Source organism: Mobula hypostoma, chromosome X2 (genome assembly GCF_963921235.1).
Source record: "Mobula hypostoma chromosome X2, sMobHyp1.1, whole genome shotgun sequence".
NCBI classification, from domain to species: domain Eukaryota; kingdom Metazoa; phylum Chordata; class Chondrichthyes; order Myliobatiformes; family Myliobatidae; genus Mobula; species Mobula hypostoma.
The window spans coordinates 10,889,384-10,915,870 of NC_086129.1; the positions used below are offsets into that span (position 1 = coordinate 10,889,384).

The following is a 26,487-nucleotide window of genomic DNA, read 5'->3' on the forward strand; positions in this document are numbered from 1 at the left end:
AGAAGAACATAGCATCACACACAAAATGCTGGAGGAACTCCACAGGTCAGGCAGCATCTATGGAGATGAATGAACAGTTGACATTTTGGGCTGAAACCCTTCATCAGGACTGGAAAAAATGATGAGCAGTCAGAGCAAGAAGGTGGAAGAAGGGGAGGAAGAAGTACAAGTTGGCAGCTGATAAGTGAAACCAGGAGATGGGGAGTGTAGAAGTAATGAGCTCGGAAGTTGATTGCCAAAAGAGATAAAGGGCTGAAGAAGGGGGAATCTGATAGGAGAGGACAGAAGTTCATGGAAGAAAGGAAAGAAAGTGGAGCACTGGAGGGAGGTGATAGGCAGGTAAGAAGATAGGAGGGAGAGGGAAACAGGAATGGGGAATGGTGAAGCGGGGGGGGGCAGTGGGGGTGGGCAATTACCAGAAGTTCAAGAAATTGATGTTCATGCTATCAGGTTGGAGACCACCCAGATGGAATATAACCTGAGTGTGGCCTCATTGCGGCAATAGATGAGGACATGGACTGACATGTTGGAATGAGGTTGGAAATAGAATTGAAATGGGTGGCTACTGGGAGGTCCCGGTTTCTCTGATAGACATAGCAAAGGTGTTCAGTGAAGCAGTCTCCCAATCTACGTCGGGTCTTACCAATATACAGGAGGCCACATCAGGAGCACTGGATACAGTAGATGACCTTAACAGACTCACAGGTGAAGTGTCGCCTCACCTGGAAGGAGTTTTTGGGGCCCTGAAAGGTAGTGAGGGAGGAGGTGTAGGGACAGGTGTGGCACTTGTTCTGTTTGCAAGGATAAGTACCAGGAGAGAGATCAGTGGGGAGGGACAAATGGGCAAGGGAGTCGTGTAGGGAGTGATCCCTGCAGAAAGTGAAAAGTAGGGAGGAGGGAAAGATGTGCTTGGTGGTGGGATCCTGTTGGAGATGGCAGAAGTCATGGAAAATATATAGCGCCTTGTAAAAGTATTCAGCCCCCAGTGCAACACAGGCAAAATGTTGGAGGAACTCAGCAGGCCAGGCAGCATCTATGGACAACAGTCAACGTCTCACCCCATTTGGGAATGTTGGGTCAGCCAATCAGGATGGTAGAATTGGGAAAATGGGGAGGAGAGGTTTTGTGACGGACACGGGTGGGGATCGTGGTCTTTTTCGGCAGATGAAGAGAGAAGAAGGTCAAGAGAACTGGCAATTGGATTCAATCTGACTGGAATGCGGAATCAATGGAGTTCAAGATAGGAATTTCTACTGGTGATCGGTGAATAGGAGTCGGCGCTGTGAGTAAAACGGACGCATCCAGCTTTTGGAAGATATGAGCTCCAACAATGTGCATGTTTGACTGGTTTAATTATAATGGACCCTTTTATTTATTTTTACCTTTTCTTCATGTAATAACTGTTTGATTAATCCGACATTAGTAAATACACCTTCTTTATAATTGTATTGGGTGTATGATCTGTTATTTCTTACAAAAGGATAATTGCATAGGAGCAGTATTTATACAGTATTCACTCAGCTTGGGGTTTGGGTGGTTGAAACATCCCAATGTTTCAGTTTGATGGGACCCAAGTCATACTGACCTTAGATGTATGGAGTTTAAGAAAGGTGGCTTTCTCACCATGGAGTCCAGTGGCTGTTAGTGAACGGCTAACGAGCTGTGCTTCTATATATAATATGTAGTGCAAAAAGAGAGCAAAAAAAGAAAATAGTGAGGAAGTATTCATGGTTTCATTGTTAGTTAGGGGAACAAGCTGTTCCTAAAACATTGAATGTGTATCTTCAGGCTCCTGTACCTCCTTCCTGATGGTAGCAATAAGAAGACGGCATGTCCTAGGCGACGAGGTTCCTTAATGATGGATACTGTCTTTTTGAGGTATCACCTTTTGAAGATGTATTTGCTGCTGGGGAAGCTAGAGCCCATGATGGAGCTGGTTGGCTGAATCTGGGCGTAGAGGCTGAGTCTACACCAGAGACTGGAGATTGAAGGCCCAACGTCTGTGAGTTTGGGAGTCTGGGGCCAAGGACCTGAGGCCCAGAGTGGTCTGACCTGGGGTTATCAGCCTGTGTGTGTGAGGAGATGTGAGAGTGGGAAAGGAACTTGTTTTGCAGCTATTGTCTTGTTTTGTTCTGTTGTTATTGTTGCTACTTGTGTTCTGCTATTGTTGTGCTGTAAATTGTGGTGTGTTATCTTTGCATCAGAATGTGTGGCGACACTTGCAGGTTGATCCCAGCACATCCTTGGGTGTGTTCATTGTGCGAATGTTATAAAAAGAGTAATGACCTTTAATAAAACCCGTTTGGTCTTCCGAAATAATAAAAGGAAGTACTTTTTCTAATCTGTTTGCTAATACTGTTCATTGATCAAGATTCTAAACTCAAGAATGTTTATTGTCATTTTTCAGTACACGAGTGTAGAGTGGATTGTTACTCCAGATCCAATACAGCATGGTGGTAGCATCCGTTAATCTCGCGAGACCATGGATCTGCGCCTGGAAAGTCTTGCTTCAGTCTGTGTTAGAGCAGCGTCTGTGGTGGCTGCAGAGGCCCACATGGGAGTGACAGTCTCGGCTGCAGTGACCGCACTTGAAGGCGCTGTCCTCCAGTGTTGTCTTGGTGCTGTTTTTCCGACGAGTGTGCTTTTCTTCAGCAGCAAGCCTCAGCTTCTCTTCTCCTCTATTTAGACCTCTGCGTAGTTCCAGCCTCCAATGAGAGCGATCACTTGCGATGTCCTTCCACCTCTCGACGTTCATTTTCAGTGACTTCGTGTCTCTCTTGCAAACGTCTTTGAAACGAAGATGAGGCCGCCCTTGTGCTCTCTTGCCGGAGGCCAGTTCCCCATACAGCAGGTCTTTCGGGATCCTCCCGTCTGACATGTGGTGTACGTGGCCCAGCCAGCGGAGACGGTGTTGTTGGAGCAGGGTGAAGAGGCTGGGTATCTGGGCACGGGCCAGGACCTCATTGTTGGTGATTCGGTCAATCCACTTGATGTCCAGGATGCGTGTCAGGCTGCGAAGGTGGAAGGCGTTGAGATGCCACTCTTGTCTGTAGTAGAGGCTCCAGGTCTCGCTGTCGTAAGGCAGTGTGCTGAGGACACAGGCCCTGTAGACTGCAACCTTGGTGTGCGTCATCAGCTTTCTGTTCTCCCAGACTCTCTTTGTCAGCCTGGCGAATGTTGAGGCTGCTCGTCCAATCCGTCTGTTGATCTCGGGGTCTTGGGAGAGGCTGTCCGTGATGGTGGAGCCAAGGTATGTAAACTCGTGAACTACCTCCAGCTCGTAGTTCTTGATGGTAATGGCAAGGGGGTGCTCAACGCCTTGGCCCAACACGTTGGTTTTCTTCAGGCTGATGGTCAAGCTGAAGTCCTGGCAGGCCCTTGAGAAGCTGTCCATGAAGCGTTGCAGTTTCTCTTCAGAGTGTGTTGCCAGTGCCACATCATCTGCAAATAACATGTCCCTGATGAGTACTTCACAAACCTTGGTTTTCACCCTCATCCGGGACAGACTGAACGGCCTCCCGTCCAATCTGGTGTGGAGGTAGACACCATCAGTAGATGTTCCAAAGGCGTGCTTCAGCATGACTGCGAAGAAGATGCCAAACAGGGTGGGGGCAAGCACACAGCCCTGCTTCACACCGCTGCAGATGTTGAAGGCCTCCGAAGAAGAGCCATTGACGGCCTTCATTTCTGTGTGGAATGACTGAATTATCCCGAGGAGCCTTGGGGGACGAGGATTTTGAGCAGGCCGTCTCTGTTCACAAGGTCGAAAGCCTTCGTAAGGTCAATGAAAGCGATGTAGAGTGGTTGTCTTTGCTCCCTGCATTTCTCGTGTAGCTGTCGAAGGGAAAAGATCATGTCGATTGTGAAGTGTTCTGACCTGAAACCGCACTGAGACTCGGGATATACCCTTTCGGCTATTTTCTGCAGTCTGTTCAGGACCACGCGGGCGAAGACCTTCCCAACGATGCTCAGCAAGGAGATTCCCCTGTAGTTGTTACAGTGGCTTCTGTCCTCTTTGTTCTTATATAGGGTGACAATGTGGCAGTCTCTCATGTCTTGCGGCACTACTCGCTCTATCCAGCACTGGCACAGTAGTTCGTACAGGTGGTTTAGCAGGACGCCTTTTGCGCATTTGATGGCCTCTGGTGGAATGCCTTCCAATCCTTTATCCAATACAGCATAAAAACGCATTAAGTATAAAGAACATAATAACAAAGCACAGTACATATAAATATAAAAGCAATCCTATTAAACACAATGTATATGTAGTTCTTATATACGTGGACTGATTATATGTATGTGAAGTGATGTGAGATGATGTTTATGTAGTGGTGGTTGGGGGTGTGGAGGAGTGGGTTAATGGGTGGAGATGTCGATCAGAATTACTGCTTGGGGAGACTAACTGTTTCTAAGTCTGGTGGTCCTGACATGGATGCTACGTAGCCTCTTCCCTGATGGGAGTGGGACAAATAGTCCAAGGAAAGAGTGGGTGATAATAGAGAAGCACAAATCTGGGGAAGGATACAAAACTGTCTCAAAGGCACTGAACAAACCTCAGAGCTCAGTGCAGAACATTGTGAATAGTGGGAAAAATATGAAGCCACAGCCACACTACCAAGATCAGGCTGCCCTTCTAAACTTTGTCACCAGATAAGAATGGCACTTGTAAGAGAGGCTACTGTGACAGCAGCAGTCACTCTGAGTGAGCTGCAGAAGTCAGTAGCTGTAACTGGAGACACAGTTCATGGCTCCACAATCTCTAATGCTTCGCACAAAAAGTGTATTTATGGAAGAGTGGTAAGGAAGGAGCCCTGGCTAAAAAAAAGCAACTAACCTTACTAACTAACCTTACCAGTAAAGTTACATTTAGAAGATACTGTGAAGATGTGGAAGTCAGTCTTGTGGTTGGATAAGACTAAAGTGGAACTTCTAGGCCTCAGCACTAAGCAGTACGTGTGACATAATTTTAGTACTGTGCATCAGCCAGGTAACAACATCCCTACTGTAAAGTATTGGTAGTATCATGCTATGGGGATGTTTTTCAATGCAGAGACTGTAAATCTAGTCAGAATTAATGGGAAGATAAATGCTGCTAAATACAGAGAGATCCTGGATAAAAACCTGCTCGTCTTTGCCAGAAAGCATAAACTGGGGAGGAGGTTTGTCTTTCAGCAGGACAACGACCCAAAGCACCCTGCCAGAGCAACCGTAGAGTGGCTTCAAATGAAGAAAATTGCTGTCCTTCAGTGGCCCAGTCAAGAGATCTGACCTTAACCCGATCAAACATCCCTAGCAAAACTGCAAGATTGTTATCCACTGCTGCTCCGCAAATAACCTGGCACAGTTTGAGCAATTTTTCAAGGAGGAACGGGAAAATCTTGCTCCATTGTGTTGCTTAAAGTTAATAGAGACTTATCCTAAAAGACTACTGGCTGTAATAGCTGCAAGAGGTCGTTCAACTAAGTACTGAGCAAAGGGGGATGAATACTTTAGAATTGCTGATATTTCAGTTTTTGAAGTTTTAGTTCTTCATGCTTTATGAAAAAAGAGCATGTCATTCGCAAGTAAGAACCCTTAGTTAAGTTGATCAAAGTGCCTGGTTGTAATACTCATTTATGTGAACAAAGGGTTAGGGGCTGAATACTTTTACAAACCACTTTATGTAGTACATTTACTTTGATAATAAATGTACTTTGTACTTCGTAAAAAAAAAAAATCTGAATCTGAAGCTAAATCTGGATCAATCCTAAATCTTCCTATAAACAGAGCGGATTCTGTTCAGATTCAAGCAATGACAATTTGAATTGATTGGGTGTCTACGTATGCTTGCCCTTCCTTCTCTGTGAACCTGCAGAGTCATTTACCAAACTTGTGAAGTAAATTCCAAGAATCTGTTTCAGACAGATTTGAACCTTGGTTATCAGAAATAAACATTCAGTCTCAGATGTGATATGCGACAAATGATTTCAGTAAACAGAAGCAAAGTCATCACATGAGAGAATTCATTTTTTTGATCAACACAATATATCCAGAGATCAAAAAGATGGACCTCTGGATTGTGATAGCCCATCGTCTGACAAGCAAAATATGATTTGTTTAGTGAGCAATAAAGTAAGTGAGCATGGAACAAGACTATTATTGAGTATGAAAGAGTCAAGATAATAAATATGATACTCATTGGTCAATCAAATATCTGTATCTTCCAGTTCAGAAAGGCTCTGTGAGTTGTATATTTTCATATGGAAGCATCCCATCTAATTATTTTAAACATTCAATTGGAACTGAAAATGTCCTCTTGATAGCTGACCAACACAACATCAGTTTGATCATAAAAGGGGATTTTATGTTGATTCCTACACCAACTCCTGTGGTCAGATCATTCCTTGGACTTTTCTAGTTTATCTCTCAATTCTCAAAGAAGTTCAAGGTAAATCTATTATCTAAGTATGTATATGCCACCATATACTACCCTGAGATTCTTTTATACAGGTATTCACAGTAGAACAAAGAAATATAATTGGAAAACTACACACAATGACTGATAAATGACCAATGTGCAAAATAAGACAAGTGGCACAAATATGAAAAACAAACAAATGTTAACCAAACCAATATTGAGAACAGGAGTTGTAGAGTCCTTGAAAATGAGACTGTATGTTGTGGAATCAGTTCAGTGTTGAGGTGAGTAAAAGTTATCCAAACCTGATGGTTGAAGGGTAATAACTGTTCCTGAACCTGGTGGTGTGGGACCTAAGGTTGCTCTACCACCTTCCTAGTGGCAGCAGCGAGAACAGATCATGGCCTGGATGGTTAGAGTCCTTGATGATGGATCTCTTTCCTTTAATATCCAAGCTTCTGGAAGCTGCATGGCCATTCCCAACAGTTTCTCAGTAGAAAACATTGGTCACTACAGATCCACAAGAAGTTGGGTAAGACATTCTCTACTTGATCAGAGAATGGAGAGGGATATTCTGCTGGAGGATACTTTGTTGCTCATCTGCAGACTATAACTTCATTGAACTGAAGTATTTTCATGTCTGAATGAGTTTTACTTGAAGTGCAAATGCTGATTGCCTGGTTTTTTAACTCATTTTTCAGTTCGTTTCACAATGTTGCCCAACAACTACTTGTTAATCCGCAACATTAGGAAGACAGATGAAGGTACTTATCGATGTGAAGGGAGAATCGCTGCTCGTGGTGAAATCAAATTCAAGGATATTAAGGTTATTGTGAATGGTAAGTTCTCTTTACTGCTGTTACTGATGTTTTTTTGTTAATTATATATCCTTTTTATGTGCAAACACTACTGATTACTGTCTCTCATTGAATTTGTTTCTTGCTATGCCATTGGAATTTTACAATGTTCCACATGTTGAATCATCGCATTAAGAACATCTTGTACTGATTTACGTGGCAGTTCATATACAGGTCCTGTCCAGTTACGGCTCTTCAGTTGCTGAGAACTGTCCATTTACTTTGCAAATAAAAAATACAGCCACTGAGCAATATACGTGTAACACTCTGGTTCTGTCGGCTGCGTAAATCTAGGGAAGACAATCTCCGGCCCCGCCAAACGTGTCAGATTGAGGTGCGAGCCCTCCCCAAATCCCCGTTTGTGTGGATGCTGCGTGATTTGTTACCCTGTTACAAATCAGTATCACAAAATAACCAACAGTACACCACATACAATTAAACAATTTAGCTTTATAATTCTTAATTTGACTAAAGGGTTAGTAAAGAAAAAGCAAAAAAAGAAAAGGGCCCATTTTAATGAAAGTCTTATGTGCACAAGTTGGAGCTCAATGTTTCCCCCTTGCTGATCTTCCTTCGATCTCCCCAGGCTTCGTCGAATCATGGCCCCTCTCTGGGTCGAGTCCTATGACTTCTTCTCTCTGGCGTCTTCTGCCTTCCTCTCCCGCTGAACAAAAGCCCCTGATCACCCTGGTGTCAGGCACACAACGTGAAAACACACTCCCTCCATTGGACAGCTCACATTCCACAGCACCTGTTATCCCTAACCATAACCCAAACACTGCTTCTACAGAAAGACCATTATGTTAGAGTGAAACCTGTCCCAGGGTGTTACATAAAAATGACACTGTACAAAAGTTTTAGACACATGTAAAAAAAATCTGTAAAGCGAAGATGCTTTCAAAAATAATGAAATGGAAAGTGTCCAAACATCAAAAAATTCAATGTTCAATGTAAATTTATTATCAAAGTACATATATGTCACCATATACAACTCAGAGATTAATCTCTTGTGAGCATTAACAGTAAATCTGCAGTATAATAACCAGAACAGAATCAATGAAAGACTGCACCAACTTTGGCATTCAACCAGAGTGCAGAAGACAACAACAAAAATAATACAAAAAAATAAATGAGCAATAAATATCAAGAACATGAGATGAAGAGTCTTTGAAAGTGAGTCCACAAGTTATGGGAACAGTTCATTGATGGGGCAAGTGAAGTTGAGAGAAATTATCCTCTTTGGTTTAAGAGCCTGATGGCTGTGGGGTAATAACTGTTCCTGAACCTGGTGGTGTGGGTCCTGAGGCTCCTGTACCTTCAACCTGATGGTTGTGGGGTGATAACTGTTCCTGAACCTGGTGGTGTGGATCCTGAGGCTCCTGTACCTCCTTCCTGATGGTTGTGGGGTGATAACTGTTCCTGAACCTGGTGGTGTGAGCCCTGAGGCTCCTGTACCTCCTTCCTGATGGTTGAGGGGTAATAACTGTTCCTGAACCTGGTGGTGTGGGTCCTGAGGCTCCTGTACCTTCAACCTGATGGTTGTGGGGTGATAACTGTTCCTGAACCTGGTGGTGTGGATCCTGAGGCTCCTGTACCTCCTTCCTGATGGTTGTGGGGTGATAACTGTTCCTGAACCTGGTGGTGTGAGCCCTGAGGCTCCTGTACCTCCTTCCTGATGGCTGTGGGGTAATAACTGTTCCTGAACCTGGTGGTGTGGGTCCTGAGGCTCCTGTACCTTCAACCTGATGGTTGTGGGGTGATAACTGTTCCTGAACCTGGTGGTGTGGATCCTGAGGCTCCTGTACCTCCTTCCTGATGGTTGTGGGGTGATAACTGTTCCTGAACCTGGTGGTGTGAGCCCTGAGGCTCCTGTACATCCTTCCTGATGGTTGAGGGGTAATAACTGTTCCTGAATCTGGTGGTGTGGGTCCTGAGGCTCCTGTACCTCCTTCCTGATGGTTGAGGGGTAATAACTGTTCCTGAACCTGGTGGTGTGAGCCCTGAGGCTCCTGTACCTCCTTCCTGATGGTTGTGGGGTAATAACTGTTCCTGAACCTGGTGGTGTGAGCCCTGAGGCTCCTGTACCTTCACCCTGATAGTTAAGGGGTAATAACTGTTCCTGAACCTAGTGGTATGGGTCCTGAGGCTCCTGTACCTCCTTCCTGATGGTTGTGGGGTAATAACAATTCCTGAACCTGGTGGTGTGAGCCCTGAGGCTCCTGTACCTCCTTCCTGATGGTTGAGGGGTAATAACTGTTCCTGAACCTGGTGGTGTGGGTCCTGAGGCTCCTGTACCTTCACCCTGATAGTTAAGGGGTAATAACTGTTCCTGAACCTAGTGGTATGGGTCCTGAGGCTCCTGTACCTCCTTCCTGATGACAGTAGTAAGACGAGAGCATGCACTGGGTGGTGGGGTCCCTGATGATGGATGTTGCTTTCCTGCAACAATGCTTCATGTCGATGTGCTATATGGTGGGGAGGACTTTACCCTTGATGGACTGGGCCTTATCCACTACTTTTTTTAGGATTTTCTATCCAAGGTTGTATGCCGTTTCTATACATATATTCAAAAAAAGTCTTGTCACAAACTGAGTTCCCATGCAGCACAGTAAGCCTGTAGTCCTGCAGAGGACAAAAATGTATACTATTGTACCTGTCTCAACCATCTCCTCTGGTGGCTCATTCCATTCTCATGAGTGAAGAGATGATTCTTTGCAAAATTTATAGGTGTCACAGGATCACAGGGCCTACAAAATCTGTATGAGTGCAGTCAAAAGAAAATTGATGCTGAGTGTGTAAAAGCTGAGCAGATAATCCTCAATGATGGCAAGTTGGGATCAGAGGAAGGAAGAGAATTTCCTTAGTACTGAGGGTCCACACGGAATTGCATCCACTTGTCTCCTGAATGCTTGTTCATAGATACAGGTTGTCCATAAGTCTATACGGGATGTTTGTAACCATACAGAGAAGCTGTATTGATGGTACTAAAAGAGCGTGGCCAGAGAAATGGAGCATGTGAGAGGGTGCATGATGATAAGTTCTTGAGGAGGTGATAGTGTAGCCGAGACAGAAAAGCAGTCGATGGTTGTGCGCAGGACATGAGGAGGCGGCATTTATGTATCACGTAGCAATGGACAACCCAGAGGAGATAGTAGAGAATGTCATTTGGAAATCTGTATCCATCACTGAACGTGGCATGGTGACTTTCTCCTCTATATACATGAGACCTGACACAAAGCTGGGGACCTCTTTGTTGAACAGCTTCACTCTTTTTGCTGCAAAAGACAGGATTTCCTGTTGGCCACCCATTTCAATTCAACTTCCCATTGCCATTATGACCTGTCTGTTCATGGCCTGCTCTAGCGCCATGATGAGTCCAAACTCAGGTTGGAGGAACAACACTTCATATTTCATCTGGCTAGCTTCCAACCTCAGAGGATGTACATCAATCTCTCCAACTTGCAGTAATTTCTCTCTCCTCTCTCCTTCTCTCTTTTTCCATTCCCCATTCTGGTTCCCCTGTCACCTCTTCTCATCTGTTCATCAGCTCCCTCTGGTTCCCCTCCACCTTCACTCTCTCCCTTGATCCACTGTCCTGTTCTATCAGATTCCTCCTTCTTCATCCCTTTTCCTCTTCCACCTATCACCCTCCCTCCCCCACCCACCTACCCTTCTCTTCACATGGTCTCAACTGCAAGCTTGTACTCCTCCTCCTCCACCAACCTTCTAATTCTGGATTCTTCCCCCTTCCTTTTGGGTCCTGATGAGGGGTCTTAGCCTGAAACGTCGACTTTTTTGTTCCTCTCTGTAGATGCTGCCTGACTTGCTGAGTTCCTTCAGCCTTTTGTGTGTGTTGACCTTTTTGAGATGCCTCGGATCAACAATTCATCTTGTATTTATCATCTCCTGTTTGTGTTTCAGTTCCTCCCACCATCCATGCCAGGGAAATGGTGGTGAATGCCACAGCACACAGCGGGCAGTCAGTCACTTTGGCCTGTGAGGCAGATGGTTTCCCTGAGCCAGAAGTGATTTGGCAAAGGTAAGGCACATAAAGTACATCAGCAAAAATAAAGCTGTTTCTATTGTTCCCACCCGCTGCTCGATTTTCTCTTGTATCAGGAAACATTTATTTGATGGGTTAAATAAATTATTGATTAAATTAACAATTCCTCTGCAGTTTATGCCTCTGTGAAGCAAGGAAGCAATAAAACTAATAAAAAGATTAGATTTTTATTAAGTCATAGCGCAAGTAAACATGTGGCATGCAAGAGATTTCCTCGGATCATGTTTTTCTGCAAACAATTCATGTAGACCTTGATCGTATTTATGAGCCAATGCAGGCAAAATTCCAGACCACAACGTACGAAGTTCAATACACAACCAATCAGCGATGCGATATCCTCCCTCCATCTCAAATGATTTTCCGTAATGACCACTCAGATGATTGATATATAAAGGCCAAGCATTCGGAGGACACACCACAATTAACAGCGCACTGATGATATCTCCTTGTATGGTGACGAACGTTTGCAAGTAAATTGCCAAGATTGGAGAACAACTCAAGCCAACCATCAATCACCCAAGCTACACATTTTCTGAATTATTTCCATTAGCTTTATTAACGTTATTTCTTACATGTACATCAAAACATAGAGTAAAATATGTCATTTATGCCAGTGACCAACACAGTCCAATGATGTGCTGGGGGCAGCCCACAAGTATTGCTATGTTTCTGGTGCCAGCATAGCATGCCACAACTTAGGAACCCTAACCAGTAGATATTTGGAGTGTGGGAGGATACCAGAGCACCCAGAGGAAACCCATTGGTTACAGGGAGAATGTACAAGCTTCTTCCAGACAGCGGCAGGAATTGAACCCCAGTCACTGATTGCTGATCACTGGTACTGTATTAGTGTTACGCTAGCCACTACACTAACATGCCACCCTAATTCTGTGCCTCCCATTTTGTCTGCTAGTGCCTTTGTGACACAGCTTAGGACATCTTATTTCTTCAAAAATCTGTGATCATTGAGTTCTGGGTCAAACCCAAGATAGGCAAATCCTGGGGCAAAGTCCAGAATTGGAGATCCAATGTCTGAGTATCCAGGGTCATGGACTGTAGGCCTAAAGGTGGTGTGTCTCAGGGTTAGAGGCCTGTCTGTGTGTGTAAGGAGCTGGGAAAGGGGTTTGTTTTGTTGTTGGTGTTGTTCTGCTGAACACTGTGGGTATGCTGTGTTGGCTGTGGAGTGTGCAGCGACAATTCCAGCTGCACCCAGTACACTCTTGAATGCGTTGGGTATTAACATAAAAGACACACTTCACTGTATGTTAGATGTACATGTGATATATAAATCTGAATGGGATTGAGAGGAATAATAAACATGATGGAATGGCAGAGCAGACTGAATGTGCTGAATGGCCTAATTCTGCTCCTATACTTTCTGGTGAACGGGCAGACTATTATTTAAATGGAGAAAGAATTCAAAGTTCTGAAATGCAACGGGACTTGGGAGTCCTTGTACAGGATTCCCTTAAAGTTAACCTCCAGGTTGAGTCGGTAGTGAAGAAGGCGAATGCAATGTTGGCATTCATTTCTAGAGGAATAGAGTAAAGGAGCAGGGATGTGATGTTGAGGCTCTATAAGGCACTGGTGAGACCTCACTTGGAGTACTGTGGGCAGTTTTGGTCTCCTTATTTAAGAAAGGATGTGCTGACGTTGGAGAGGGTACAGAGAAGATTCACTAGAATGATTCCGGGAATGAGAGGGTTAACATATGAGGAACGTTTGTCCGCTCTTGGACTCTATTCCTTGGAGTTTAGAAGAATGAGGGGAGACCTCATAGAAACATTTCGAATGTTAAAAGACATGGACAGAGTGGATGTGGCAAAGTTGTTTCCCATGATGGGGGAGTCTAGTACGAGAGGGCATGACTTCAGGATTGAAGGGCGCCCTTTCAGAACAGAAATGCGAAAAAAAATTTTTAGTCAGAGGGTGGTGAATCTATGGAATTTGTTGCCACGGGCAGCAGTGGAGGCCAAGTCATTGGGTGTATTTAAGGCAGAGATTGATAGATATCTGAGTAGCCAGGGCATCAAAGGTTATGGTGAGAAGGTGGGGCAGTGGGACTAAATAGGATAAAATGGATCAGCTCATGATAAAATGGCGGAGCAGACTCAATGGGCCGAATGGCCTACTTCTGCTCCTTTGTCTTATGGTCATATGGTCTTATTCAGGGAGTCAGAGGTTGTAAGGAGAAGACAGGATACGTGGGTTGAGAGGGGTAACAAATCCGCCATAATGGAATGGCAGACTAGACTTGATGGGACAAAATGGCCTAATTCAGCTGCTATGTCTTACGGTCTGATGAATCTGAACTGGGGAAAAAAAACACTCTTCTTAAGACATTGACAGCAAGGATGTCTTGAGTGTGAATTAATATTTTTGGAAAACCCCACCCACTGATTTTTTAGCAACAGGACAAGAATCACCTCCCTCCACTTCACCGCACCAGGAACATCAAGTCAAGTTTATTGTCAAGTGCACAAGTATGGTGAGGTATAGGTACAATGAAAAACCTTGCTTGCATCTACATCACAGGCATGTGGATTCAGACAGTGCACTAAATATGCAATGGCCACTTTATTAGGTATACCTACACACCTGCTGGTTCATGAAAATATAGTATCTAACCAGCCAATCATGTGGCAGCAAATGAATGCAAAAAACATTCAGAAATTGTCAAGAGGTACAGTTGTTGTTCAGACCAAACATTAGAATGGGGAAGGAATGTGATCTAAGTGACTTTGACCATAGAATGATTGTTTTGTGCCAGATGGTGTGCTGCTTTGTGCCTGCTGATCTTCTGGGATTTCCATGTACGACAGTCTAGAGCAGTGTTTCCTGACCTTTTTTAGCCCATCGTCCCCCACGAGGACATTCATACTTGCCAATACCCCCCTAAAGCACCTTCATACTTGCCAATGCCCCACTTAGGTACAATATACTTCCCAGGTACAATATACTTCCCGGTGCCCCCATAGTGTAACACCATGTCTACTATATGCTAACATGAGATAAATGATTCTGCTTTAAATTTTTATTTGTCTTTAAACTGAGCTTACACAGTACTTGTGTGCTGTATAGCTGCTTCGATATCAATGTGATCCTTGAGCTTGATGGTTTTTAGCAAGAGGTGAAATATTTGGTTCAAGTCGTAACAGCAAAATCCTTAAGTTCCCATGTGTAACAATGTCCAAGCGGTTTCAGTTTTTTGTGAGTATGTGGTTCACTGCACTGAAGCCTCTTTCAACAAAGTAGGAGGACAGAAATGCAATGAAGAGAAGTTCGGCTCTTCTCCAAAGACCAGGAAATTTCTTATGACAATGTAGCCACATACCACAAAAGCCGGCATTCGTGAAAAGCATTTTTGCTTCTTCATCATTCTGAATTTCGATAGCTTTTTCTAGCAAGCTCTCTTTATGTTCTCCACCTTGCAAATAAATGGGTTAATTACCCAGTCCGGAATTTCCAGATCGTTCAAATCCTTGAATTGATTCTGAAAATCCTTCTTCAGTGACTGCAGATGTAAGCAGTACTCTTGAAAATCACCATCTGTGAAAGAGAGTGCTATACTTTCCATACAGGGGAACTGTAAGAACATTCTTCTCCCAAAGTTTTGCTTATGTATTTCCAATTTTCCGATAAAAATGGACACTGCACCTTTTGCCGGGATTAAATTGAAATTCTCACCCTGCAGTTTCATATTTAGAATGTTCATTTTGTCATACAGATCGGCTAGGTATGTCACATCTCCATATAGAAGTTCAATCTTGTTTCCCAAGCTCTTACCGACTTTGAAATGTTTTGATAGCCAACGCACTTCAGTGTAAAGAAGCAAGCATTCAAACTCTTCATTGTTATCTTGGCATAACTGGTGAATAATTCTTCTATTTAATGGATGAGCTTTAATTTTGTTGTTAACAGATATTACAAGAGTCATGCTTGAAAGAAGTCGCTGGCTGAGTTTTTGCTGCTGAATTATGAACTACACAATGGATTGCAAACAGACGTGGAATTTCTTTTTTTATAAATGCTGCTAAACAAGCATGGCAATCTGTCATAATCTGGTGCTCCATCCGTTGCACAAGAGATCATGTTCCTTATCAGAATATTTTTAACCTCCTCAATATACATTTTGAACTAATCGTAGATTGATTCTATGTTGATATTTGTTTATAATTTTTTTTTTCAAAAGATTATCTCTTCATAAATGTTTCCAGTTTTGATAAACCATACATTTGCCATTAGCAATGCCTCATTGTCTCACACAGTTGGTTCATCCAGTTGTATCCCAAATTCTGTTTTTTGCAGCTCTGTGCATAGTTGATACTCAATGTCTTCAATCATTTCATCAATTCGATGAGCTGCAGAGTTATTACTCAGAGGAATTGATTTTAAAATACTGGTCTCCATTTTGAGAACAGTGGAGAGCACTTCTGATACAGCAGGCATTATTAATCATTCACCAATTGTATGATATTTTCCATACTTTGCTATCATTTTGGGAATGTTATAAGAAGCAATGAGACCACTATCATGGTCATTTTTAGCTTTCTTGGCAAATGACTCGAGTGTGCAACGCTTTTCAAATGCTTCTTTCATCTTCTGGATCTGAGTAATACCATAAGTAGCCTTTTCAGTGTGTCTTTTATGGAAGTGTTCCTGTAATCATCTTGATGGTTTCATGGATTAATTAGACAGTACAGTAGTACAAATAAGACACATGGGGCATCGTTCTGATAGGAACGGAATAAAATCATACTCCAGGTATGTAACACTGTACTGACGCACTTTCTGTAGCTCCTGTTTCTTAGCAGGATTCAGCTTCTTTCCAACTGTGATAAGACTGCTGAACAGATCCTGACCCGGATCTGGGCCATACCCTCCAAATATCCGGACCTGCCTTACCATTTACTTACCATTTTCTATTTTCTATTTATGATTTATAATTTAAATTTTTAATATTTACCATCGATTTGTAATCCAGGGAGCGGGAAGTGCAGAATCAAATATCGCTGTGATGATTGTACATTCTAGTATCAATTGTTTGGTGACAATGAAGTATAAAGTATCCAATTCAAGGCTTCACTACCTTCAGGCACAGAAATCGTATGGGGCTAAATTAAAATAAAAAATTAACATAAACTGGGAATGCCTATTGGATGTTGACGACAGCAGTGAGTTGACATGGTTGGTCAGGTCTGGTGTCAATTTTGGATGCTGCTTATCACCCTCCCCCAAGAATCTTGAATGCCCCCCTCAAATTCTATTTCCCCTCACACCCTTTAGAATATGTAACTGCCCCCAGTGGTTTCTCTGGTTTTGAGTTTACTGAGAATTGTGCAAAAACAAAAAACATCCACTGAGCAGCAGTTCTGTGGGCAAAAACGCCTTGTTAGTCAGTGAGGTCAGAGGAGAATGATGATAGTAACTCAAATAACCATATGTTATGTAGGAGCCATGTATCTAGTTTCTATATGCATTGTATTTTATGTTACGTTTTTATTATGGTAGTTAGTCACGTGGGTGGGGTAAAGCGAAAAGGTTCAGTTACATATTCAAGCTTTGGCTTTAGACAGAGTTAGAGGCAGCTGGGAATGATATCTTTTTTGTTGACTGCTTAAAATCGCTTAAATATCGCTTAATTACATTTTAAAAAGCTTAATTACATTTAATTGTGTTGAAGAAAGCTTAAGTACATTTATTACACTAAGACTGTTCATTTCATTATATTGCTAGTTTTAGTTTCATTTGTTTTTTCAAGATTGTTTGTTTTGCTAGTTTCTTAATAAAGAACTGAATATACATTTTAACTTTGAAACCTTGTTTTGGATTGGATGGAAGGTGCGTCACACAGGATTAACTCCTCCCTGGCTTGTACTTTGTCTCTAAGCGGTGTTGGTTTGTTTGATAGGCACTACATGTCACAACAGTCATGTACAGACAAGCATCTTTGAACACACAGCACATCAAACCTTGAAGTGGATGGGCTATAGCGACAGAAGAGGATGAACATATCACTCAGTGGCCACTTTATTAGGTGCAGGAGGTAACTAATAACATGGCCACTGAGTGTACATTAAACATACAAAATGGTGAAGAAGAGGAATATCAAAAGCACAACATTAGAGCAAAAAAAAAGGAATCGGAGAAGTGGTCAGTAGTGTCTAGTTGCTGAGATACGATTAGCGATGTGCAGGTCCATTCAAGACTGGAGTCAGGAAACTGCGGATACTGGAGTCTAGAGCAGAACACAACATGTATGGAGGGAAATGGACAGCTGTCAGGGCACTTCATCCGGACTGAAGGAGGGGAGATAGCCTGTATGGTGAGGACTGACAAGTACCTGAGGGTGCATCTGGACAACAGACTTGAGTGGAGCACCAACACAGAGGTTGTGTACAAGAAGGGCCAGAGTTGCCGCTGCTTCCTGAGGAGACTGAGATCCTTTGGAGTATGCAGGCCTCTCCTTCACATGTTCTACCACTCTGTTGTCGCCAGTACAATCTTCTATGTGGTGGTGTGCTGGGACAATGGCATCAACATGGGTGATGCCAGCAGGCTCAATAAACTGATAAGAAAGGCTGGCTCTGTTATAGAAGTTAAACTGGACACACTGGAGGCTGAGGTAGAACAAAGGACCCTATGGAAAATCCTGGCAATTCTGGACAATGTTTCTCACCCTCTGCATGCCACCTTGGCTGAACAGAGGAGCACTTTTAGCAATAGATTAAGGCAACTGTGCTGGTCCAAAAGAGCTCTATATGAGGTCATTCTTACCCTCAGCCATTAGGCTCTATAATGAGTCAATCTTTAGCTGGGGAAGTGATGACTCCACCCCCCCTCCCCCCGTTAGACTGTTTCTGGTAATATATCTTTTATTCTTCTCTTCTAATATTTATATTTGTGCACTAGTAATGCTACTATAATTTCATTTGGGATCAACAAAGTATCTACCTATCTTATCTGTCTAAAAAAGTGAGCACGAGAGGTGGGACAAGACATTTCATTTGGACTGCAGGAGGGGAGATGGCCAGTACAAAAAGGTGAGGATGAGGGGTGGAACAAGAGTTGGCAGGCAGTAGGTGGAGCCAGGTGAAGAGAGTGATCGGTAGATGGAGGAGGGAGGAGACCAGAGTGGTATCAAATGCAAGGAGGTGAGATGTGGAAGTGAATAAGATCTGAAAATGATGGGATCTGATAGGAGGGGAAGGTGCAGTGTGGAAAAAAGGGAGGGAGGTTGGGAGAGGAACCGGTGAGAGAGATTGTGTGGATGTTGGGCAGAAGGACAGTGTGGGAAGGGGAAAGGGATAGAGTCAGGGAGGGCTAGTGAATCAGGAGGAAAGAGAAAAGGGGCAGAGGGAGAGTAATACCAGAAGTTCGAGATTTCAATGTTCATGCCACCAAGCTTGGAGACTGTGCAGGAGAAATGTGAGTGCTGTTCCTTCATTCTGCAATTAGTCTCATTGTGGTAGTGGAGAAGGGCATAGACAGACACCCATTGGTGTGGGAATGGGGAGTGGAATTAAAATGGCAGTCCTCTAGGATATCCTCTTGTAAATGCTGTCAATGGCAGGGAGGGTTGGGCCTGTGATGGTTTGCGCTGTGTTCACTGCTCTCTGCAGCCTCTTGATTTCTGTGGGTTCAAACAGAAATGTCTGAAAGTTGCAGTTCAAGTTGATATGATGGGTAAGAAGGCGTATGATGTGTTAGTCTTCATTAGTCTGGGGATTGGGTTCAAGAACCACAAGGTAATGTTGCAGCTCTATAAAACTCTGGTTAGATGATACTTGGAAAATTGTGTTCGGTTCCGGTAGCCTCCTTATAGGAAGGATGTGGAAACTTTAGAGAGGATGTAGAGAAGATTGACCAGAATGTTACATGGTATTGAGAGCATGTCTTATGTGGAAGTTGAGTGAGCTGGGTCTTTTCGTTTTAGAGCGGAGGATGAGAGGTAACTCGATAAAGATGTACAAGATGATAAGAGGCATAGATGGCGTGGACAGCCAGGAATGGGTTGAATCAAGTCTCTGGTTCTAATTCTTTCAAACTTAAAGCTGAGGTAGAGGATTGTGGAATTTTAGATATATTGGTCAGCCACCTGCTGATACTTCACAATGCCAAGTACAGCAAGACAATATGTACTTAAAATGTTAGCAGTCACTTTACAATGTTAGGGTGGCACTGTAAGATAGTGGTCAACACAACACTTTACAGCGCTTGCGATCACCGATCAGGCTCCAGTTCCCACCGCAGGCTGTAAGGAGTTATACATTCTCCCTGTGACCATGTGTGTTTCCTCTGGGGGCTCCTGTTTCCTCCCACCTTCCAAAAGTGGATGGATTAGGGTTAGTGACTTGTGGGTAAGCGGTGTTAGTGCTGGAAGCATGGCGCTACTTGCAGGCTGCAGTGAAAAAGACGCATTTCACTCTATGTTTCCATATACATGTGACAAATAAAGCTAATTTTTAATGCACAATTTCTTTAGTTTATGTGACCTAAAACAGTGCATGGGTTGAAGTGTGCAAGGATATGTTTTCGTTGAATTTCTAACGTTTTATTGTAACCTGACTTCTGATAACAGATCTTGCATTTACAATGCATTCAGTGCCTCAAACACATGATTCTTGGTGAATATTCTGCACTGTGCTGAGTTCATTACTGTCAATTTGCTGTCAAAAGCACAAATCACTCTTTTCAGCTAACGATAAGTAATTGTGCCTCTTCAAGTTTGGCTCAGTAAATTTATTTCTAATTCAAACCCAGTGTAACTCTTTGTCATCATGTCTGACACTAGAGAGGAAATAAAAGTTTGTTTGCAACTGAATTACTTTTATAATAAAATAACTATTTCTTATACACTGTGGCCACTTTATTTATACCTCTTGTACCTAATAAAGTGGCCATTGTGTGTATGTTTGTGGTGTTCTGCTGCTGTAGCCCATCCACTTCACATTGAAGTTTGATGTGTTGTGCATTCAGAGATGCTGTTCTGCACACCACTGTTGTAATAAGTGACTATTTGAGTTACTATCACATTCCTGTCAGCTTGAACCAGTTTCGCCATTCCCCTCTGTCCTTTTTCATTAGCAAGGCATTTTCACCCACAGTATTGCCACTCACTGGATTTTTTTTTGTTTTTTACATTATTCTCTGTAAACTCTAGAGACTGTTGTGAATGAAAATCTCAAGAGATCAGCAGTTTCTGAGATACTCAATCCACCCCATCTGGCACCAACAATCATTCCATTTCTTCTCCATTCTGATGTTTGATCTGAACAACAGCTGAACCACTTGACCATGTCTGCATGCTTTTATGTATTGAGTTGCTGCCACATGATTGGCTGATCAGATATTTGCATTAATGAGCAGGTGAACCTAATAAAGTGGCCACTGAATCTTTGTCAGTAATAATAAATCTGATTCTGATACTGAGTGTATACAGACATTAGAGAAAAGATAAAAATGACTTTGATTACTATAATGTGAATTCTGGTGTGGTTTTTTTTTTGCACCTTATGTGAATTAATTTGACAGAATTGCTGTGACAGAAAAAAGAAATTGGCATTATTTCGAAGAGTTGAGTAAGATCTCATTTGGTTTTCTCCAGAAATGATGTTGGCCAATTTAACCATGACTCATTTAATCTCCAAAGATTGTAGTGAAGCAATTGAGTATGAAATGCGTTTTAAAGAATATAAAATGTTATATCAATCATACCTGTCCTCCTTCCTTTTTTCCCATGGTCCACTGTCCTCTCCTCTCAGATTCCTGTTTCTTCATCCCTTTACCTTTATCATATATCACCTCTGAGCTTTTCACTTCATTTCCCTCTCCCCCACTTATCCACCTTTCCCCCTCAACTGGTCTCACCTATCATCTCAACACACACAAAATGCTGGAGGAACTCAGCAGACCAAGCAGCATCTATGGATAAGAGTAAACAGTCGATGCTTCGGGCTGAGACCCTTCATCAGGACTCGAAAAAAAAGATGAGAAGTTAGAGTAAGAAGGTAGGGGGAAGGGAGGAAGAAGTACAAGGCGGTAGGTGATATATGAAAGTAGGAGGGGGGGTGAAGTAAAGAGCTGGGAAATTGATTGGTGAAAGAGATACAAGGCTGAAGAAGGGGGAATCTGACAGGAGAGCGTAGAAGACCATGGAAGAAAGGGAATGGGGAGGAGCACCAGAGGGAGGTGATGGACAGGTAAGGAGATGGGAGAGAGAGTGAAACAGGAATGGGGAATGGTGAAAGTGGGGGACAATTACCGGAAGTTCGGAAGTTGGCCCGAAACATTGACCATTTATTCCCCTTCCATAGATGCTGCCTGCCTGACTTGCTGAGTTTCTCCAGCATTTTGTGTGTGTTGCTCTGGATTTCCAGCATCTGCAGAATCTCTCCTGTTTATGTTGTAGATTATTGTATGACTTGGAGGGATATCAACCAAACAGAGGCAGATTCAAGTTTCAAGATTGTTTAATGTCATTTCCAGTACACAAGTGTATAGGGGAACAAAATAATTGTTATTCTGGATCTGATGCAGTACACAAAAGACACAATAAGATAAAAACACAATAAATGCGCAGAGAGAGAGCTAGGTTGCCTAAGACTTTTTTTACAGTACTGCATTTGTCAATGTGTAGTTTTGATGCAGTTACAGGCTAAGCAATTGCCTTACCAAGCTCTGATGTTCCCAGATAGGATGCTGTCTATAGTGAAGCTCTCTTATAGTGAAGTTTTAGATAGTTCGGTGGAGAGTTGTTATTCTAATTCAGTTCCTTCTGATTTGTTTTTCAGAGGCGATGTCAGGATCACAGCAGATGGTGATAAATACTCTCTGAGCGAAGATGGATCTGAACTGACAATAAGCAAGGTCGGAAAGCAGGACGATGGAGAATATATCTGTATTGCCCAGAATAAGGCTGGCGACTTTGAGATGGAAATCACACTCCAAGTTTTTGGTAAAAATTTTCAGAGTTAAATGAGAGTGAATGTGAAGTGAGGGTTGGCTACCGAATAGTCGACTATATTAGTTTCTACACTAAAGGAAAGTAAATTTATATTTAAAGTTCAAAGTAAATTTATTATTAAAGTACGTATATGTGACCATATACAACCCTGAGATTCATTTTCTTACATTCACAGTAAATACAAAGAAATACAGTAGAATCAATGAATCTTCAACCAAAGGGGATAACTTCACTCAATTTCACTTACCCCATTATTGTAATGTTCCCACAACCAATGGACTCACTTTGAAGGACTCTTCATTTCATGTTTTTGATATTTATTGCGTATTTATTTATTATTACTTATTTATTTTTGTATTTGCACAGTCTGTTGTCTTTTACACACTGGCTGAATGCCCAAGTTGGGGCGGTCTTTCATTGATTCTATTATGATTATTATTCTATTATGGGTTTTTTGAGAATGCCCACAAGAAAATGAATCTCAGGGTTGTATATGGTGGCCTATATGTACTTTGATAATAAAATTACTTTTGAACTTTGAAAGGCTGCATACAACAAGATGGACAACCAACATGCAAAAGACAACAAACTTTGCAAATGCAAAAAAATTTGGATTTAAAAAAAATAAATTTCGAGAACGTGAAATGAGGAGCCCTTGAAAGTGAGTCCATAGTTATTGGGAACAGTTAAGTGTTGGGGTGAGTGAAGCTGAGTGACGTGTAGTTCTCAGTCTAATGTCAGACTCAGGAGGACTTGAGGGGAAATAGGTAGAAGATGTCCAATGAGTAGCAACAACTTGCTGCCCCTCTACATAGCCATCCCTCTCTCCACAGTGTTTAATTGTGCTGAATCTCAGTTTGATATCTGCCCTGTTGCAATCATGACATTTGGTTGAGATGTCACTCACTTTATTTCCATATTCATAAAGCTGCATTTCTATAGCTACCTGTCACAACAAGAATGTATCAATATCCAGCCAGTGTTGTGATGCTGAAATCTGATTGCAGGTAGCATGGCCGTCAATTTGAGGAACAAATTATCGCAAATAGATACAGAATGGTGGAGGAACTCAGCAGGTCAGGCAGCATCTATGGAGAGGAATAAACAGTCAATGATGAAGGGTCTTGGGCAGAAACATTGACTGGTTATTTTCCTCCATAAATACTGCCTGACCTGCTGAGCTCCTCCACCATTTTGTCTGTGTTGCTCTGGATTTTTGGCATCTGCAGAATCTCTTGTGCTTACAAAAGAAAGAATACCCCTTCCCTCTTCTTCAATTTCCCACTATGGCATCTTAACTCTTATCCTTGCCTGCCTATTACCTTCCCCTGCTGGCCCTCCTCCTTCCCTATCTTCCATGGTCCACTCTCCTCTCCTATCAGTTTCCTTCCTCTCCAGCTCTTTACCTTTTCCACTTAACATCTCCCAGATTCTTACTCCAACCTCTCTCCCACACCCACCTGACTTCCTCTCTCACCTTCTAGCTTGTACTCCTTCCCCTCCTCCCACATTCTTATTCGGGCTTCTTTCCCCTTCCTTTCCAGTCCTGATGAAGGATTTCAGTCCAAAGCCTCAGCTCTTTATTCTTCTCCGTAGATGCTGCCTGACCTGCTGAGTTCCTTCAGCATTTTTATGTATTACTCTGGATTTCCAGCATCTACAGCATTTCTTGTATTGAACCATCACAAATACCTTTTTTTTTCATTTCAGGGTAAATGTTGGAGAGGAAATCAGAACAGGTTATGTCATGGGTTCTATTACCTCCTCCTGAGTGAGCAGTTGGGACATAATTTTAACAACTCATCTGAGGGACAGTACAAGTATGGCTTCAGTTTTACAGGGAATGGTCAGTCTAGAGCAGGGGTTCCAACTTAGGGACTACAGACCTCTTGCTTAGTGGTATTGGTCCATGACATAACAAAGGCTGGGAACTGCTATTCTAGAGTTTATTGTGATTGTGAGCCCATGACCATTTGACCTATTGGTAGGTGGTGCTGATGACCCTTTGACTTATTAGGCCCATGGCAAACCATCCTAAAGGAAATCATGAACACAAGAGAAAATCTGCAGATGCTGGAAATCCAGAGCAACGCACACAAAATGCTGAAAGAACTCAGCAAGTCAGGCAGCATCTATGGAGTGGAATAACAGTTGACATTTTGGACATTCATCTGAAATAGTAATTCTTTATACCTTCTATAGATGCTGCCTGACCTGCTGAGTTCTTCCAGCATTTTGTATGTTCTGAAGAAGGGTCTCAGCACAAAATGTCAATGTTTGTTCATTTCCATAGATGCTGGCTGGCCTGCTGAGTTCCTCCAGCATTTTCTGCATGTTGCTCTGGATTTCCAGCATCTGCAGAATTTCTTGTGTTTAAGATTAATTGGTCACATGGGTGCAATTGGACAGACAGGCTCATTGGGCCAAAATGGCCCTGTTACCGTGCTACATTTCTAAGTAAAGATTTTTTAGAATTGATTCATTCACCAGCGATGCCAGTGATTATTGTCCATCCGATTACCCTCAGCTGGTCAGTTGCTGGGCTGTTTCAGAGGCTAGTCTGAAGTCAACCACATCACCTTGGTTTTGAAGTCTGAATTGGCCAAACACTATAGGGAAGATGTGATAGGCTGGAGAGAGTTGACTAAAACTGAGCTACACGGAATCTGTAACTTTCTTGATCTCTTTCTGAAGGTTTTAGTTATAACCAATTCCTCGCCATAAATGCTACCTGACCTGCTGAGTTCCTCCAGCATTTTTTGTGTGTTGCTCTGGATTTCTTGCACTTATGAATATACATCTATTGTCTTCCCCTGCCTTATTTCAATGACACAGAATCAGAATATTCTACAACCAATGACTGGTTTCACTAGCCACAGAGTATCAGTTGAATTTAAATTGTGAGCAGATTTTATTTCCTGAAGACTGGTTCTCCTTTGAATTGTTATCTGCTGTATTCACATAATTCCATAACTCCTGAATAAATGCTAGCAATGAGGACATGGAAGAGATTCCTTTGAATTAAAGATTAACTTTATTTATCTATATTAAACTTTATCTATATTAATCTTTATTTAACTATATTAAAACATACAGTGAAATGTGTCATTTGCATCAAATCAGATTAGTGAGGATTGTGCTGGGCAGCTCAGAAGTATCACTATGCTTCCGGCATGAACATAGCATGGCCAGTACTCACTTAACTCTAACCTGTACATCTTTGGGCTGCGGGAAGAATCCAGAGCACCCAGAAGAAACCCACATGGTCACAGGGGTACATGCAAACTCCTTACAGACAACGGCAGGAATTGAATCTCGATCGACGATCACTGGGGCTGTGAAGTGATGCACTAACCTCTTTGCTACCATGTTACCAGAGAAGCAGTGTTTCAGTTATGAGGGGAGACTGGAGAGGCTGGGTCTGTTACACTGGACTGAAGGCAGTAAAAAAGGGACGTGATTGAGGTATATGAAAAAATATGTGGGGAATAAATAGAGTAGACTGCAAGAAACTTATTTCAGAGGTGAATAATAATTGAGGGCGTTGGTGTAGGGTAAGGGGAAAGAGGTTAGAGATTTAGAGGGGTTAGAGGGGGATCCTTTCTCGTTCAGTGGTAGAAGCAAAGTTGCTGATGGTATTTAGTAAGTGCCTAGATGAGCCCTTAAGGTGCCTAAGCAAAAAGTTATACAGGTCAAGTGCTGAAAGGTGAGATTAATACGATGAGTCGATTTGGTCAACTTGGACATAGATGCCCTGTTTCCATGTCAATTGACTCAGTGGCTCTATGAACTCCAGAGCTGGTGTCAGCTGACCACTGATGACCATACTGTACAACCCATGTTTTTGGTGTTATTTATTTATTCATTGTTTGTATTTGCACAGTTTGTCTTCTTTTGTACATTGATTTTTTTGTCAGTCTTTGATTGCAGTCTTTTTTATGATATTGTATTTCTTTTTTCTACTGTGAATGCCTGCACAAAAATGAATCTTATGGTAGTACATAGTGATATATACATTACCTACTATGATAACAAATTTACTTTGAACTTTGGTAAGAGCAGGGGTTCCCAGCCTGGGTTCCATGGATCCCTTGCTTAATGGTATTGGTCCCTGGCATAAAAATGGTGAGGGGGGGGAAGCCCCTGGTTCAGAGTCTCCCATGGACTAACATAATGCACTGATGCTCTAGGAACTAAAATTTAC

The 26,487-nt window shown here is 42.5% G+C and overlaps 1 protein-coding gene across 8 annotated transcripts in view; it reads left to right on the forward strand.

The window, feature by feature from the left end:
• Positions 1-26,487, forward strand: part of LOC134340959 (neural cell adhesion molecule 1-like) — a 688,943-nt gene that overhangs the window by 429,899 nt on the left and 232,557 nt on the right. For all 8 annotated transcript variants that reach the window (XM_063038579.1, XM_063038578.1, XM_063038580.1 and 5 more), the window contains exons 5-7: positions 7,099-7,236; positions 11,176-11,293; positions 22,111-22,274. In XM_063038579.1, coding sequence (XP_062894649.1) covers positions 7,099-7,236; positions 11,176-11,293; positions 22,111-22,274 — 420 coding nt within the window. The remainder of the gene's footprint in view (positions 1-7,098; positions 7,237-11,175; positions 11,294-22,110; positions 22,275-26,487) is intronic.